General features: G+C 33.2%; 1 protein-coding gene and 1 non-coding gene across 3 annotated transcripts; one reads left to right on the forward strand and one right to left on the reverse strand.

The window, feature by feature from the left end:
• The first annotated feature begins 1532 nt into the window (after positions 1 to 1532).
• On the forward strand, positions 1533 to 4084 carry LOC18608546 (putative terpene synthase 9). 2 transcript variants are annotated; one of them, XM_018115758.2, is made up of 7 exons: positions 1533 to 1807; positions 1893 to 2142; positions 2256 to 2628; positions 2702 to 2920; positions 3026 to 3164; positions 3264 to 3515; positions 3598 to 4084. In XM_018115758.2, the coding sequence occupies exons 1-7, from the start codon at positions 1565 to 1567 to the stop codon at positions 3889 to 3891; spliced, it is 1770 nt and encodes a 589-aa protein (XP_017971247.2). In that variant the 5' UTR covers positions 1533 to 1564; the 3' UTR covers positions 3892 to 4084. The 2 variants fall into 2 exon arrangements, with proteins under 2 accessions (XP_017971247.2, XP_088659301.1); XM_088803175.1 differs by having other exon boundaries at positions 3026 to 3515.
• A 1487-nt stretch (positions 4085 to 5571) lies between these two features.
• LOC148763999 (U4 spliceosomal RNA) lies at positions 5572 to 5722 on the reverse strand. Its single transcript, XR_016024980.1, has one exon. It is a non-coding gene; the product is annotated as a U4 spliceosomal RNA (small nuclear RNA).
• Between the last annotated feature and the right edge of the window lie 8827 nt (positions 5723 to 14549).

The following is a 14549-nucleotide window of genomic DNA, read 5'->3' on the forward strand; positions in this document are numbered from 1 at the left end:
TGTGCAACCAACTATTCTATGAATGTTGTGTGTCTACCGGGCTACACAAACTCTTGTGCATACGTCAATTGCCATTGCTGTGGGTTACAGACCGAATGCTGTGGTATATGTGAAGCATTGTATATATCATTTTGATTAAGCTGATTACCATGTTGTTCAGCTTCTTCATGTGACATAACATTTGTTTGGCATCCCTTAATGCTAACATACACAACCAGAACATTTCTTTGTTCTAGCAGAATTAATGCAACATCCTCATCGTCTTTGATAATTGGCCATGATAGCTCTCCAAGTGTACTGATCAATACATGTAACTCAATCTCGTCAATTTCTGAATTTACCCCAACAACATCTTCAACCAGCTTCATCAATCTTGCAAACGACAAATCACCCATAACCCCTCGCATTCGTGACTCACCACCCTTGTAAATGCCATCCACCCACTAACCACCATGTCTTATCACAAGTCGCACAATTGAAACCCCATTGAAATTTTGAAAACAACAATAATTTGTCAATCATTTAACACATTACATGACATGCCGTGTTCTAGAATTTGTCAGTCATGTTATAACACACCATGCTATAATGCAGAATGTGGTAACACGCCATGCATATAATGTAGAATGTGGTAACACGCCATGCATATAACGTAAAATGTGGTAACGCAAATGTGGTAACACGCCATGCATATAACGTAAAATGTGGTAACACGCCATGCATATAACGCCAACGCTGACACGCCAATGACTATAATTACTGTGTCCTTGCACGAACTGGCATAAAATACCCATGACATGTGACACGCCAATGTAATTATTGACTCGTTACACGAACTGCCCTAAAATAACCAATGTCGTGACACGCTAAAATAACGCTAACACATGTTATAGATGCATGGCGTGTAACAACTCTGGGCAATGTTTCTAATCCATGTTCTAATTTACACCAAATGTTTCAAAAATTTAAGTGTTGCATCAATAAACCCAATAACATACCTTGATGTCATCTCTGCTATAGAGTCTGTTAATCTACGACAATATGGCCACATGCCGAGAGATAGACCACAGCCCGATGACGATGGTGCTCAACAGAGAGTTGACAGAGCTCATACAGTTCAGAGAGCTGATGACGATGGTGCTCAATAGAGAGTTGGCAGAGTTGAGACAGTTCAGAAAGTTGAGAGAGAAAGATGACTGAGCTCAAACAATTGAGCATTTATTTTTTCTATTTTCTCTCTGGCGAGAGGGAGATATCGAGACCCTAATTTGAAAAGATGTTTTTAAGGGCATTTTGATCTACTCATGCTTTGTTTTTTTGCTAGAAATAGATAACTTTATATGTGTGATTATTTCTGAAATCACTTTATCACGATGTCTATTTTTCATAATTTTTTCCTTTTTTTTTTTTGAAATATGAGTAATAAAAAATTGCAGTCCACCGCGATGAGGTTGTAGGTACATTTCTCTCTAGTAGTAAGTAATTCAGAGCACCAAAAGTTGACCGTGTATAACTTTTTATTTAAGGAATGGACATCCTGTTTCCTCTAAAACGTTTACGAATAATGAAAAAACTGATAGCTGCCCCTCCCTCCACTCTTCCTTGTTCTGCTGTAATTGACTGCCACAGAAACTTGTTTTCACTATGGCTTACAACAGGGAGAAAGCTAGGCCGATCAGGATTACTTCACTCTTTCACAATCAGTTCAAAGCCCTGTTGCGTAGAAGCAAAGCAACGGCGATCAGCTAATTACCACCCTAGCATTTGGGACCCAAAAGTCATTGAATCCTTGACCACTCCATATTCGGCAAGTAAACTTTTTCATCATGGATTTGCTTTGCTTTAGAGCCTTTTTTTCTTTGATCTGAATTTTGTACTAGCATGTGTTGCAGTGCGAGTTTCATGGAACTAAATTAAAGGAGTTGAAGAAAGAGGTTACAAGTTTGCTGGCATTTGCCCCGGACCCTTGGGCTACATGGAAGCTAATCGACCTAATACAGCGTTTAGGTGTGGCCTACCATTTTGGCAAAGAGATTGATGAGGCTCTAAACAATGTCCTTAAAGAAACTGTAATCGGAGATCTTTATACAACTTCACTGCTGTTCCGGATTCTACGTGAACATGCTTTTCCAATAAGCACAGGTGATAGCAGAGTTGTAACCGTTAAATATAAATGTATAAAGCCAGATATGGCCTAATTTTATTCCCGAATTTAATCGACCCATTCACTTTCTGATGATCGCGGTGGAAAACAGACGTGTTCAACAAATTCAGAGGTAGAGATGGGAAATTCGTGGACAGTTTACGAGGAGACATGGCAGGGCTTTTGAGTTTGTATGAAGCTTCACACCTTGGAATGCATGGAGAAGATGTTATGGAAGAGGCCAAGAAATTCAGTGCAGAGCATCTCAAGTCCTCATTGGGGAAGATAGGTAGTAATTTAGCTTTCCAAGTGCAACAGTCCCTACAAGTTCCTTTACATTGGAAGATGCCCCGGATTGAGGCAAGGACTTTCATAGATGTCTACCAAAAGGATGACTCGAAGAACTCAATTTTGATTGAGCTAGCCAAGCTAGATTTCAATCTTGTGCAAGCAGTTCACCAGCAAGAACTCAAAGAGTTGGCGACGTAAGAATAATTGCATTAGTAAAGTATTTTAATCAATATAGTACTAATCCAAAGGCATCTTTTGTTTCAACAGGTGGTGGAGAGACTTAGGGTTTAAAGAGAAGATGAGTTTTTCACGGGATCGATTGATGGAAAATTATATCTGGGCAATGGGAATCATCTTCGAGCCTCAATTCTCCAAATGCAGGATTTACCTCACCAGATTCGTATGCATTTTAACCGCGATTGATGACATGTATGATGTATATGGAATGCTGGATGAACTTGAACTCTTTACCAGAGCAGTAAATCAGTACGACAAAGATTCTTCTACTTCTTTTCCTCTTGGGGATTAAAATAGGAAATGATCTAACAAATTCCTCCATTTCTTTTTCTTTTATTGATTTTGGCAATTCAGATGGGATATTGGGGCCATGAAGGACCTTCCTGAATATATGAAGCCATGCTACTTAGCCTTGTTCAACTTTGTTAACGAATTGGGACATGATATCCTAATAGATCATGGATTGGATATCACCCACTACATTAGGGAAGAGGTATGGAAGCTAGTGCCTATAAGAAAAAATTCTCATAAAAATGGCAAATTTTGTAGCAATGCCGCAGTTAATTTATCTGAAATTCTATGTTTACTGCAGTGGAAAAAACTTTGTGCATCATATTTAACTGAAGCGAGATGGTTTTACAACGGGCACACACCAGTCCTGGAGGAGTATTTAGAAAACGCATGGATCTCAGTGGGTGGCCCTGCAGCCATAGTTCATGCTTATATTTTACAAGCAGGCTCAATGACAGAAAAATCTCTTGATTATTGCTTCAAGCAAGGGGGTGAGCTAATATATTGGTCGTCCCTAATCACCCGACTTGCCGATGATTTGGGTACTTCCAAGGTATGTACTACTCAAATGTGTAATTAATAAATATATATAGTACAGTGCATCAAATTAACCCTTTTTTGCTTTTTCTGCTAAGGCCGAGAGTGCTAGAGGAGACGTGGCAAAATCAACAGAGTGCTACATGCTTGAAACAGGAGCGTCCAAAGAAGAAGCAAGAGATCACATTAAGGAATTGATGGCTCATTCATGGAAAAAGTTAAATGAGGAAAGCTACAAAAATTTACTACCAAGATCCATGATAAACATGTGCTTAAACATGGCACGCACTGCTCAGTGCATCTTCCAGCACGGAGATGGAATTGGAACATCAACCGGAGTGACAAAGGATCTTTTGATCTCACTCATTGCCGAACCTATCACAGCTGAATAGTTCCCTCGTCTTTTGATTGGGGTAAATTACAAAACGTATACCCCTTGAACAGAGACGAATAAAATTTGTTTCTTGAGGTTCTATTATTCTTAAGTTAATATTGTTCATTCTTCTTGTTCTTTTATCTTTTCCTCTTTCTTCAAGTTCAAAAGCACTCTAAACCTCTAATAAAATTAAATTGTTATCATGTTCATCGGTTGTTATGTATGACATGTTGTATCCCATCTTGTTTTCATTTCTTTTCCATTTTACTATCTACACCCTTTTTTCTCTCACAAGATATCCAGACACAAAATCCAAAAACCACTACAACAATTTAAAGAGATGGGTCCTCTACAAAGCATATCCATCACCGTCCACAAAATCCAAGACTAAACAAATATCATCATCTTTACAAGTTTGTAAATCCCAATCCAATAATCATTGTACCCACATTCATACCCATTTCCAAAATAATTGAGTGTCTGAAAACTTGCATTTACATAAAATTGATCAAGAGTTTTTAGTAGTAGTTTTTGAAATAAACAAGACCAAGCTTTAGAGGGAAAGGCTTGGTTAAGGGATGAACGAGAAGTGACCAAAAAAAAAATGAATGGAGGGTAGGTGCACGATTAAAATTTTAAGTTCCAATCCCTAGTTTTGGATTTTTTTTTTCTTTTTTTACCTATTATCTTATAATTTTTTTTCAATTAACACTACATTGATATATATATTTTTAATTAACATTTTGTAAACAATTTCTTTTCTCACAAAAGATTAAGCTGTTAACAGTGAAATTATCAAAATACTTTTAAATATATATAAACAAATAAACTAACTTTTAATTAATAGTATTTTGATAATTTTACTAAACAAAATTAACTGTTTAATCTTATTTCAATTCATCATTTAAATTGAATTATATTAAAATATAAAAAAACAGCTTTATATTACTTTTTATATTTTAAGTATAGTTTATAAAAAATAATTTTATTAATAAAAATAATATATCATTTAAAAATTATGTTCAATTCGGCAATCTTTGTAAATATTTGCCGATACACACGTGAATTTGCAGAGATTCTAATCAAGTTGTTGGTAGAAATGTTCCACCGACGTATCCATTTATTAAAAGATGGTCATGTTTGATTTGATACTTGACAGCTGCATGTTTTGGCATTTTCCCATAATCGAAAAAATTATGTTGATAATGGTCTAACTTTTGTCGACAAAAAATTTGGTCCAAAATGATGAAAATTTCTATCAATAATGATCCAACCATTACCAATGAGAAAATTTTCTTTGATAATGATGAATTTTTTATCAAAAGTTAATTAAATTTTACTCTTATTTTAAATTATTAATGTTATTAAATTCATCAAAAATTCGATGAAACAAAATTAGAAATTTGTTGAAAATACTTTTGAATTTCGTCATAAAAAATTAAATATTCATTGAAAAAAGTTAGAAATTTGTTGAAAGTTCAACAAAAAAAAGTGAAAAATTCATTGAAAATGCTTTGAATTCCATCTAAAAAGATCACCTATCTGTCAAAAAATGGAATTTTTTCAAAAATTTTGTATTTTAGCAACGAAATTCTGTTGATAATATGTTATAATTCTAACTTGATAGACTAATTTTGTAACAATCTATGAACAATAATGTTAAATTCTAACGATATGTCTTTTTTTTTTTTTGTAGGGCTTTACCCCAAAGGGAGCCCTTCTAGAAATTCTCAAAGGCTAGGGCCGAACCCAGGCCTATGAGGGGGTTTGAAAATAGTTTTCAATCAGCAACAGACGCGCCTCGGTTAGAACCTCACTAGCTACATCATTGCCCCAAGCGCAAATTCTAACGATATGTCTAATAAATCACAATTAAGAAAATTATTATGCCCTAAAGAAAAAAAATATTGAAATTGAAATCGATCCAATTAATGAAAAATTACAAGCACACAATTTATGAAATATTTAGAACCCTGAGTCAAAGAATCTAAATCTTAATATAACATCCAAATAAAACACGAAAATCTCCAAATATTGCAACTGCATGAAAACAAAGAAAAGGAACTCAAGGTCCAAAGCATACCCTACCAAGTCATCAAGTTTGTTATGCGTCGTTGTCATCCTTTAAACTGTAACCTCGTCCACATCAACTCCAGTAAAGGAACTTCTTGATTGTTGTGGTGGAAGAACCACGTTATCTCCAATCATTTGCATGATTCTTTCCATGAAATTATTCATATTCTCATATTCTCATTTGATTGCTCTCAAATCTCAAGCACGTTATGTTTTAGATGTTAGAATTTTTTATTATGTGAACTATTATTAATTGGTAATTTTGATTTAATAAAATAAACTGATAATTTAGTCCTGTTATGAAATAGCATGAGAGTCCAATGAATATCAAAGTGATCTGTTGATGATGGGTTTTGCACATTTTATTGGGTCAGTGTTATTTAGCAATTGTGTAGGCATTGGCTCAACAAGCCTCTAATGGGAGGCTTCTACTAAGGTTTATTATTTATATATTCGGCTAGATCCCCTGTTCACTTTTAACGAACAATCGCCATCTATTGTGAACCATAAAAAATAAAAAAAAACGAAGATAAGGATCTAGCCTCTACCAGTACTTCTTTGGTATTTCCAAACAAAGAATGGCTACCCTAACGTATCAAACAAGTATGCAATTATAATTATATGACTCTTAGTATTCTAATCTTCAACCATGGATCTAGGAATTAAAACTTACATTTGGTATCAGAATCTCTTGTGTGAAATTAGTGCCCAAACAAATTAGGGCTTTTGTTTCTCACAATGAATACATCATTTTGGTATAAACCTATTCTCTTAACTCTTACCTTAGAGATAAAGATTGGATAATGATGTTTAGGATTTGAACATAGAACCCAAAAAATCTAGTTTATGACGATTGGTCTTGGTTTTGTAGTTTTTTGGAGTGTTTTGATGCATGAGTTTGTAAAATTAAGTTTTGATCATTTTGATTGCATTAAAATGACCTTAAAAATCATAAAATTGAGAAAAATTAGAAACAAACCCGAACAGGTCAAATCTTGCTTTAGTCAGGTCACATTAACCCGTCAGAAGGTAAGAGAAAACTTAGTTCAATCCTTGGACAAAGCCCACCCATATAGGGTAGCGCGTGTGACGCATGTGGGGCAAGGAAAGTTATGGTTTTAGCCTCGTTTTTTGGTAACCTTAGAGAATTTTAATTTTGATTTATTGGGTATTTTTTAGAATTTTATATAGCTTTAAAATAATTATTATTTAATATTTATGCATTTTTATGCATGTTTATATATTTTCTCTCATTTATATGCATGCATTCTACGAATTTATTTTATTATACAATATTTTGGAATGTTGAGAGGTTGTTGGTAGTATGTACTCTCCTTGGATTAGTCTCTAAACTTATGCATCCTGGGTTGTAATTATATGCATAATTTTAAAGAATTATTTAAGTTCAAGACACTAAGTTTTAATGCAACATATACTATTTGGAACCAAATTTGATACACCCAGCCTTAGTATCTCAACTAGAATGGTCCATTACCTACATTTGATTGAGTATGCAAATTAAGGATTTTGGGCAAATTTTAAATTTTCGATTTGAGAAAATTTTTTTTTTTTGATTAATGTAAATGCTTGGTTGACAAAGTGGCTTTATACAATCGCTTGCCCAAAGGGGTTATTGTGTGGAGCAATTTAGAGTGGGACATAAAGCATCATGTTTGAGGGTATACCAGTCTAAAAGGTCTACTTGCATAAAGGGGATAGGCTTTTCGAAAACTAGGATATTCTCATATAAGCTTTATGTGGAGGGTGCCTATCAGCATGTCATATTCTCTATCCAAAGAGGAGTCTGTGATGATGCACTTGAACTCTTTAGTTATTTTTTAACGCATCATGGACAATTGGTAATTATTTTCCCATTAACTAATAGTTGCATTTCTGGTCTTGAACAGTGACCTTTACTATGAACAACAATCAACCTATTGTTGAGATTCTTAATAGGTCCAACTATAAGAAATGGAATAAAGATTTGTATATTGCCTTGGTCATGAGTGAAATAGACATAGCATTACATGTTGATATGTCTACTGCCCTTACTAATGAAAGCACCATTGAACAGAAAAAGTTCTTTGCTAAGTGGGATAGAGTGAATTGTATGTGTTTGCATGCCATTAAAAGAACTATCTCCAAGAATTTGTTGAGTGGGTTGCAACAGATTGAAATTGCTAACAAACTTTATGAAGCTATGGGTGAAAGATACAAAAAATCTAGTAAGTTTAAGGTAGGGAATCTTATAAGTGAGCTTACGAGTATGAAGTATGATAGTGTTGGACGGGTTAGGGATTTTGTCATGAAAATGGCCCATATTCAAACCAAATTGGCTTCCCATGAGATCATTCTTCTTAACAAATTCATTTTCCATCATGCCTTTAATTCCTTATCCATTGAGTTTACCCAAATTAAAACTACCTATAACGTTATAAATGTGGTTTAGAGTATCAATGACCTTATCTTTAATTGTGTCTTTGAGGAAAAAAATCTCAAGAAAGAAAAGAGTGAAAGTGCCTTGCTTACCACCAATTCCAAACCTTACTACTTGAAGAATTTTAAGAAACCTAGGCAATTTGTGTTAAATGCACCTAAGTAGGTTCAGACAATAAAGTGCAGGGTAATGGTCAGACTAAAAGGGTAAAATGTCCTAAATCTATCATAAAGAAAGATGTTAGGTCCTTTCTTGCAAAAAGAAAGGTCACATGAAAAATAAGTGCCCTAAATATAAGTCTTGGTTAGAGAAAAAAGAACAAACAAAAAGGTAAGTCATTAGCTTTAGTTTGTTTTGAATCCTATTTTATTAGTGCACCACCAAATTCGTGGTGGCTTGATAGTGGTGCAACTGTTCATGTTGTTATTACTTTATAGGGGTTTAAAAGCAAATGGAAGCAAGTGAGAAAGAAACCAAGCCTAGAGTTGGAAACAATGCCAAAGTATATGTCAATCATGTAAGAACCATTGGCTTAAATTTAGAGTATGGTTTTGAACTTGTTTTGGAAAATGTTTTTCATGTATCGACATTTAGAAGAAATTTTATTTCAGTTTCTATTATAGATAAACTTGTTATTATTTTGCCATTGGTAATGGAAAAGTTGACTTGTTTTTAAATTTTAAAGTCATTGGAGAATTTAAGCTAGTTGATAATCTGTATAGGTTATGCTTGGTCCCTAATAATGAATATAGTTGCATGAATGTTGAAACCATTGTGTCCAAAAGATATTTTATTAAAGAAAACTCTTCTTTGATGTTGCATAAAAGATTGGGTCACATTTCTAATGAAAGAGTTAAACGATTAATAAAAGATGACATTTTAGTTTATCTTGATTTTGAAGTTAAACACATGTGTAGATTGCATAAGGGGTAAAATGACTAAAGACTAAGAAAAATGGGGTAACTGGTGGTAAAGACCATTTTGGAAATTGTGCACACCGACATTAATGGACCTTTTACACCCACTTTGTGTGGTAACAAGTACTTTGTTACCTTCATTAATGACTTTTCTCTTTTTGGTTATCTTTACTTGATTAATTAAAAATCTTATGCTTATGAAAAATTCAAAATTTGCAAAACTAAGGTAGAGAAACAATTAGAGAAAGTTAACAAAATTGTTAAGTCTGACCAAGGAAGTGAGCACTATGGCAAACATGGTACAATTGGACGGCACATGGGACCGTTTGTCAAATACTTATAAAAGTGTGGAATTGTTGCCCAATATTCCATGCCTAATAGCTCTAAACAAAATGGTGTGGCCAAAAGATGCGAAGCATGATGAGCAGAACTAACTTTTCAAAGTCTTTTTAGGGTGAAGCCATTAAAACTACTTTGTACATTCTTTATAGAGTGCCCAGTAAATCCATTCGTAAAACAGCTTTTGAATTATGGATTGGTAAGAAACCCAATTTGAACCACTTTCGTGTTTAGAGATGTCCTACAAAAGTTAGAATTTATAATTCTTTCAAAAGAAAGATTGAACCCATAATTACTCATTGTTATTTTATAAGTTACCCAAACCATTTTAAAGCATATAGGTTTTTTTACCCTACACATGGAACTAAAGTTGTAGAATCACAAGTAGCAAAATTTTTTATATTAGATGTTGTTGATGGCGATATGATTGACGTAGTTGATGGTAATGAGCCTATTAAACGTGTAATCATTGTTTTGCCAGCTTCACATATTAGTGTACAAAGGCAGAGGGAAAAGGGTGGCAGCCGCCACCCCTTAGTTTTTAATTTTTTTTTTTTGTTATTATATGTATAAAATTCCAAATATATAATTTCACCACCCCTAAATAAATCAAATGAATTGGTTTGGAGTAATGGTAAAGAACCTAAGCTAAATTTTAAAGGCTTGAGTTCAATCCTTTCTCCTATCCAAACCAAATAACTATACTAAACCCTTTAACTCACCAAATTTTGAAATCCCTAACATTTAAAATGAATCTATCATAATTCACAGGTAATGTTTCTTGAATTCCCGAATCCCAATTCAATTTTACTTTTTACATTTGCTTTGTCTTGGTAATAATTGAATTTATAAAGGATATTGTAAATCAATTATTGTTATGTATTTTTAATTTAATAGGCATACTTTTATTTTCTTATAGGTGAAGGTGACTGATCAAAAAGCTCACAATATAATCTCAAAATTAGGTTCTATTATCGAGTGAGTTTTTTCAACTATTAACATGCATTGTTCATTATTGGTCACAATTTGGAGGTTTTGCTTTAGTATGTATTTTCCTAGATATTGGATTAACCTAAGTATGAACACTTGGCATAAATTTACTAGAATATTTTGTATTATTGTATATAATATGTTATATTCCTACGGAGTAAAAGATGCAATTTTTAACTGCCTAAAGACTCTAATTTTGTATGTAATATGTCATATGTTAACATGAAAAACTAAATAATAATGTGATTAAAATATTTAGAAATTTTCAATAATCTTATCTTACTTTTTCAAATTAAATTGGTACAAAATGAGCTTGCCATGATTAATTCAAAAATTGATTCTTACTTTAAGAAAAGATCTCGGCAGACAATGTTGACCTTTCGTTCCTAACATGTTAACTGTGAATGTCCATCATCCTCATCCAAAAGTTTCCAATCCTTTAGAACATGAATGTCCTTATCTAGAATCTCACCTAATTAAGTTTGCCAATACCAAACCTAAAAAGTTTGATGATATTTCTTTAAAGCGTGATCTAGGATTACGTAAGCCAATAAGTGATTACCTAGTAGACCAAAAGGATGCAATACGCAAAACTTATCTTAAGCTTATTCCATATATAAAGGGATTCCATGAAATGGTGTTTATCCAGCAAACTAAAAGAATGGTCGGTGGTTTGTTTATGCTTGGTTTAAGCTATATCCTAATTGGTTGGAATATTCTACAATAAAAGATAGAGCATATTGTCTTCCCTACTTTTTATTTGCTAAACCATCTGGTCATTTTGGATTAGCTACTTTTACAATTGAGATTTTTCGACATTGGAGGAAAGTCAACATGGGAAATGATTATCCATTCCTAAACCGTCAAGAAAAGGGTCCAAATTCTACAAATAAGAAAGCTAAGGAGTGTTGTCATGATTTAATGAATTCATCTTAGAATATTCAGAAGGTTGTTGACAAACAAAAGTCCGAAAAAGTTTTGAAAACTCAATTGCAACTTGAAGTTTCAATTGATGCTGCTAAGTTATGTACATTTCAAGGTATTACCTTTAGAACTCACAATAAACGTAAGGATTCAATTAATCGTAGCCATTGTATTGAAATCATAATATAGATTACTTTTTACAATGAGGAAGTAGCTTCGGTTATCTTGGATAATGCCCCTTAAAATGCTTCTTGCATATTTCTTATGATTCAAAAAGAGATTTTGGCTCTTTATGCAAGCCAAATCCAAAGTTTCATTCAGGAAGAAATTGGTAATTCAAAATTTTGTATTCTTGTAGATGAATCACGAAATGATGCAAAAAGATAGCAAATGGCCATTGTCTTAAGCTTTGTACTTTTGTAGATAAAGAAGGCTTCATTCAAGAAAGGTTCTTTGATTTGGCTTATATGGAGAAAATTAATGCTTTTACTCTGAGGAAAAAATTTGTAATGTGCTTGTTTTCATAGCTTAACATCCAAAATATTCGAGGGCAACGATATGCTAGAGCTAGTAATATGCAAGGTGAATGGAACAGATTGTGAGCATTATTTTTTAAATAGTGCCTATTTGCTTATTACATTCATTGTTTTGCTCATTGACTATAATTAATATTGGAAGCAACATGCAAAAATGTCATTCCTGTTAAGCATTTTTTCCCCTATTTGGCTCTCATTATCAATGTTGTTTATTTCTCTAAAAAAAAAAAGATCTTTTGAAAATTGCTCACGTAATTGAGATAGTAAAGTTGGTTTCTATTAATGAGCTTGAAACTGGAAAAGGAAAAAATCAAGTTGGCTCATTAAAAAAGGCAAGTGATACATGATGGGGCACTTATATGAGGTCTCTTCATAGCTTAATTTATGGAATCTGACTCTCAAAGTTCTAAGTGAGATAATTAATGAATGTGGCACCTCATCCCAAAGGGCCTCAGCTGATGAAGCTCGTGATTTGATGACCATATTTGAATTTGTTTTTATTTTACATCTTATGATAGAAATTTTGGAAAGAGCAAGTAATTTATGCAGACTTCTTCAGTGTAAATCACAAGACATTGTTAATGCAATGAATTTAGTAGCTACAACAAAGAAAATTATTCACAACTTTAGAGTTAATGGGTGGGATGTTTTGTTTCAAGAAGTCAAGTCTTTTTGTGAGAAACATGAGATAGAAATTCTTGATATGAATGGTGCTTATCAATCAGGTAGAGGCTGAGTACTAAAAGGTGAGCAAATTCTGATCATGCATCATTATCATATTGATTTATTCATTGGTATTATAGATTCAATGCTACAAGAGATGACTAGTAGATTTCATGAAGATGCAATGGAATTGCTTGTTCTTAGTTGATCTTTGGATCCTAAAAATGGATCTAAATTATTCAAGATTAATGACATCTGCAAACTTGTTCAAAAGTTTTATCTTGATGACTTCACTCATCAAGAAAAATTACATATGAAATATGAATTGGAGCATTCTGAACTTGATATTAGACGAGATCCATATCTGCAGAGTGTTTCAACCCTCTCAAAGCTATGCCAATTAATGTCAAAGACAAAAAAAATTAGTTGTATAGTTTCTCCTAAATCGTTTGGTTCAACTTATCTTAACTCTTCCAGTTTCTATAACAACTACAGAACGTGCATTTTCAACTATGAAAATTGTAAAAACGAGGTGCTTAATAAGATGAAAGATGATTTTCTTGCTAGTTCACTTATCCTTTACATTGAGAAAGAGATTGTCAAGACCATTGACATGAATTTAGTCATCGATGAATTTGAAAGCATGAAAGCACGTCGAGCACAGCTTACGATGCCTAATGTGAAAATCTAATTTTAATTTTTTTTTTGTATGTCTATTTATATTGGTGAATCTGAAAAACTTATATTTAAATTGTTAATGAAATTTTATATTATAATTTAATTTTATTTCAAAAGTGATTAATTTTTTGCTTGAAATTAAATTATTAACTTGATCCATAACCTTATATGATTGCTCACCACCCATAATATAAAATCTTGAATCTGCCACTGGTGGTATAATACCTGTGGCCATTAAGAGAAAAGATCTTGGGCAACATGATACAAATCTTCCTCCCCAAGATCCTGTTTTTACTCACATTGTTACTCATCTTGTTTAGAAAAATGAGGTTGAGGTGCCCTTGAGAAGATCTTTAAGGCAAAAGAAGTCTGTTATTTCTAATGATTATGTGGTTTATCTTGAAGCGAGTGATTATGATATTAGTCATGTGATGGACCTTGTGACTTTCAATGATGTCATTAATTATCCCCAGTCTATTATATGGATAGATACAATGAAAGATGAGATGAGTTTTATGGCTCAAAATGGTGTTTGGGAGCTAATTAAACTCCCAAAGGGGTGTAGACTAATTGGTTACAAATTGGTGTATAAGAGCAAGAAAGATTCTAAGAGAAAATCTGAAAGGTTTAAGGCCAAGTTGGTAGCAAAGGGATTTACTCAAAGAGATGAAGTAGATTATAATGAGACTTTTTCACCAGTGTCTTCCAAGGGTTTTTATAGAATCATCATGGTCTTTGTAGCGCATTTTGACTTAGAACTTCATCAAATGGATGTGAAGATAGCCTTCTTGAACGGTAACCTTGAAAAAAAGGTTTATATGGTACAAATTGAGGGATTTCACGAATCAAAAAGTGAAAGCTTGGTGTGCAAACTTCAAAAATCCATTTACAATCTGAAGCAAGCTTCCAAACAGTGGTATTTGAAGTTTGATAAGGTAATTACTTCCATGGGTTTTGAGGAAAACAAGGTTGATCAATGCATATACCTTAAGATTAATGGGAGTAAGTTCATTTCTCTTGTGTTATATGTGGATGATATCATGTTAGCCAGCAATCATGTTGTATTGTTGCATGAAACTAAGCAATTATCATCCAAGACTTTTGACATGAAAAATCT

Source organism: Theobroma cacao, chromosome 2, assembly GCF_053813885.1.
Source record: "Theobroma cacao isolate CCN51 chromosome 2, ASM5381388v1, whole genome shotgun sequence".
Taxonomy (NCBI): Eukaryota; Viridiplantae; Streptophyta; class Magnoliopsida; order Malvales; family Malvaceae; genus Theobroma; species Theobroma cacao.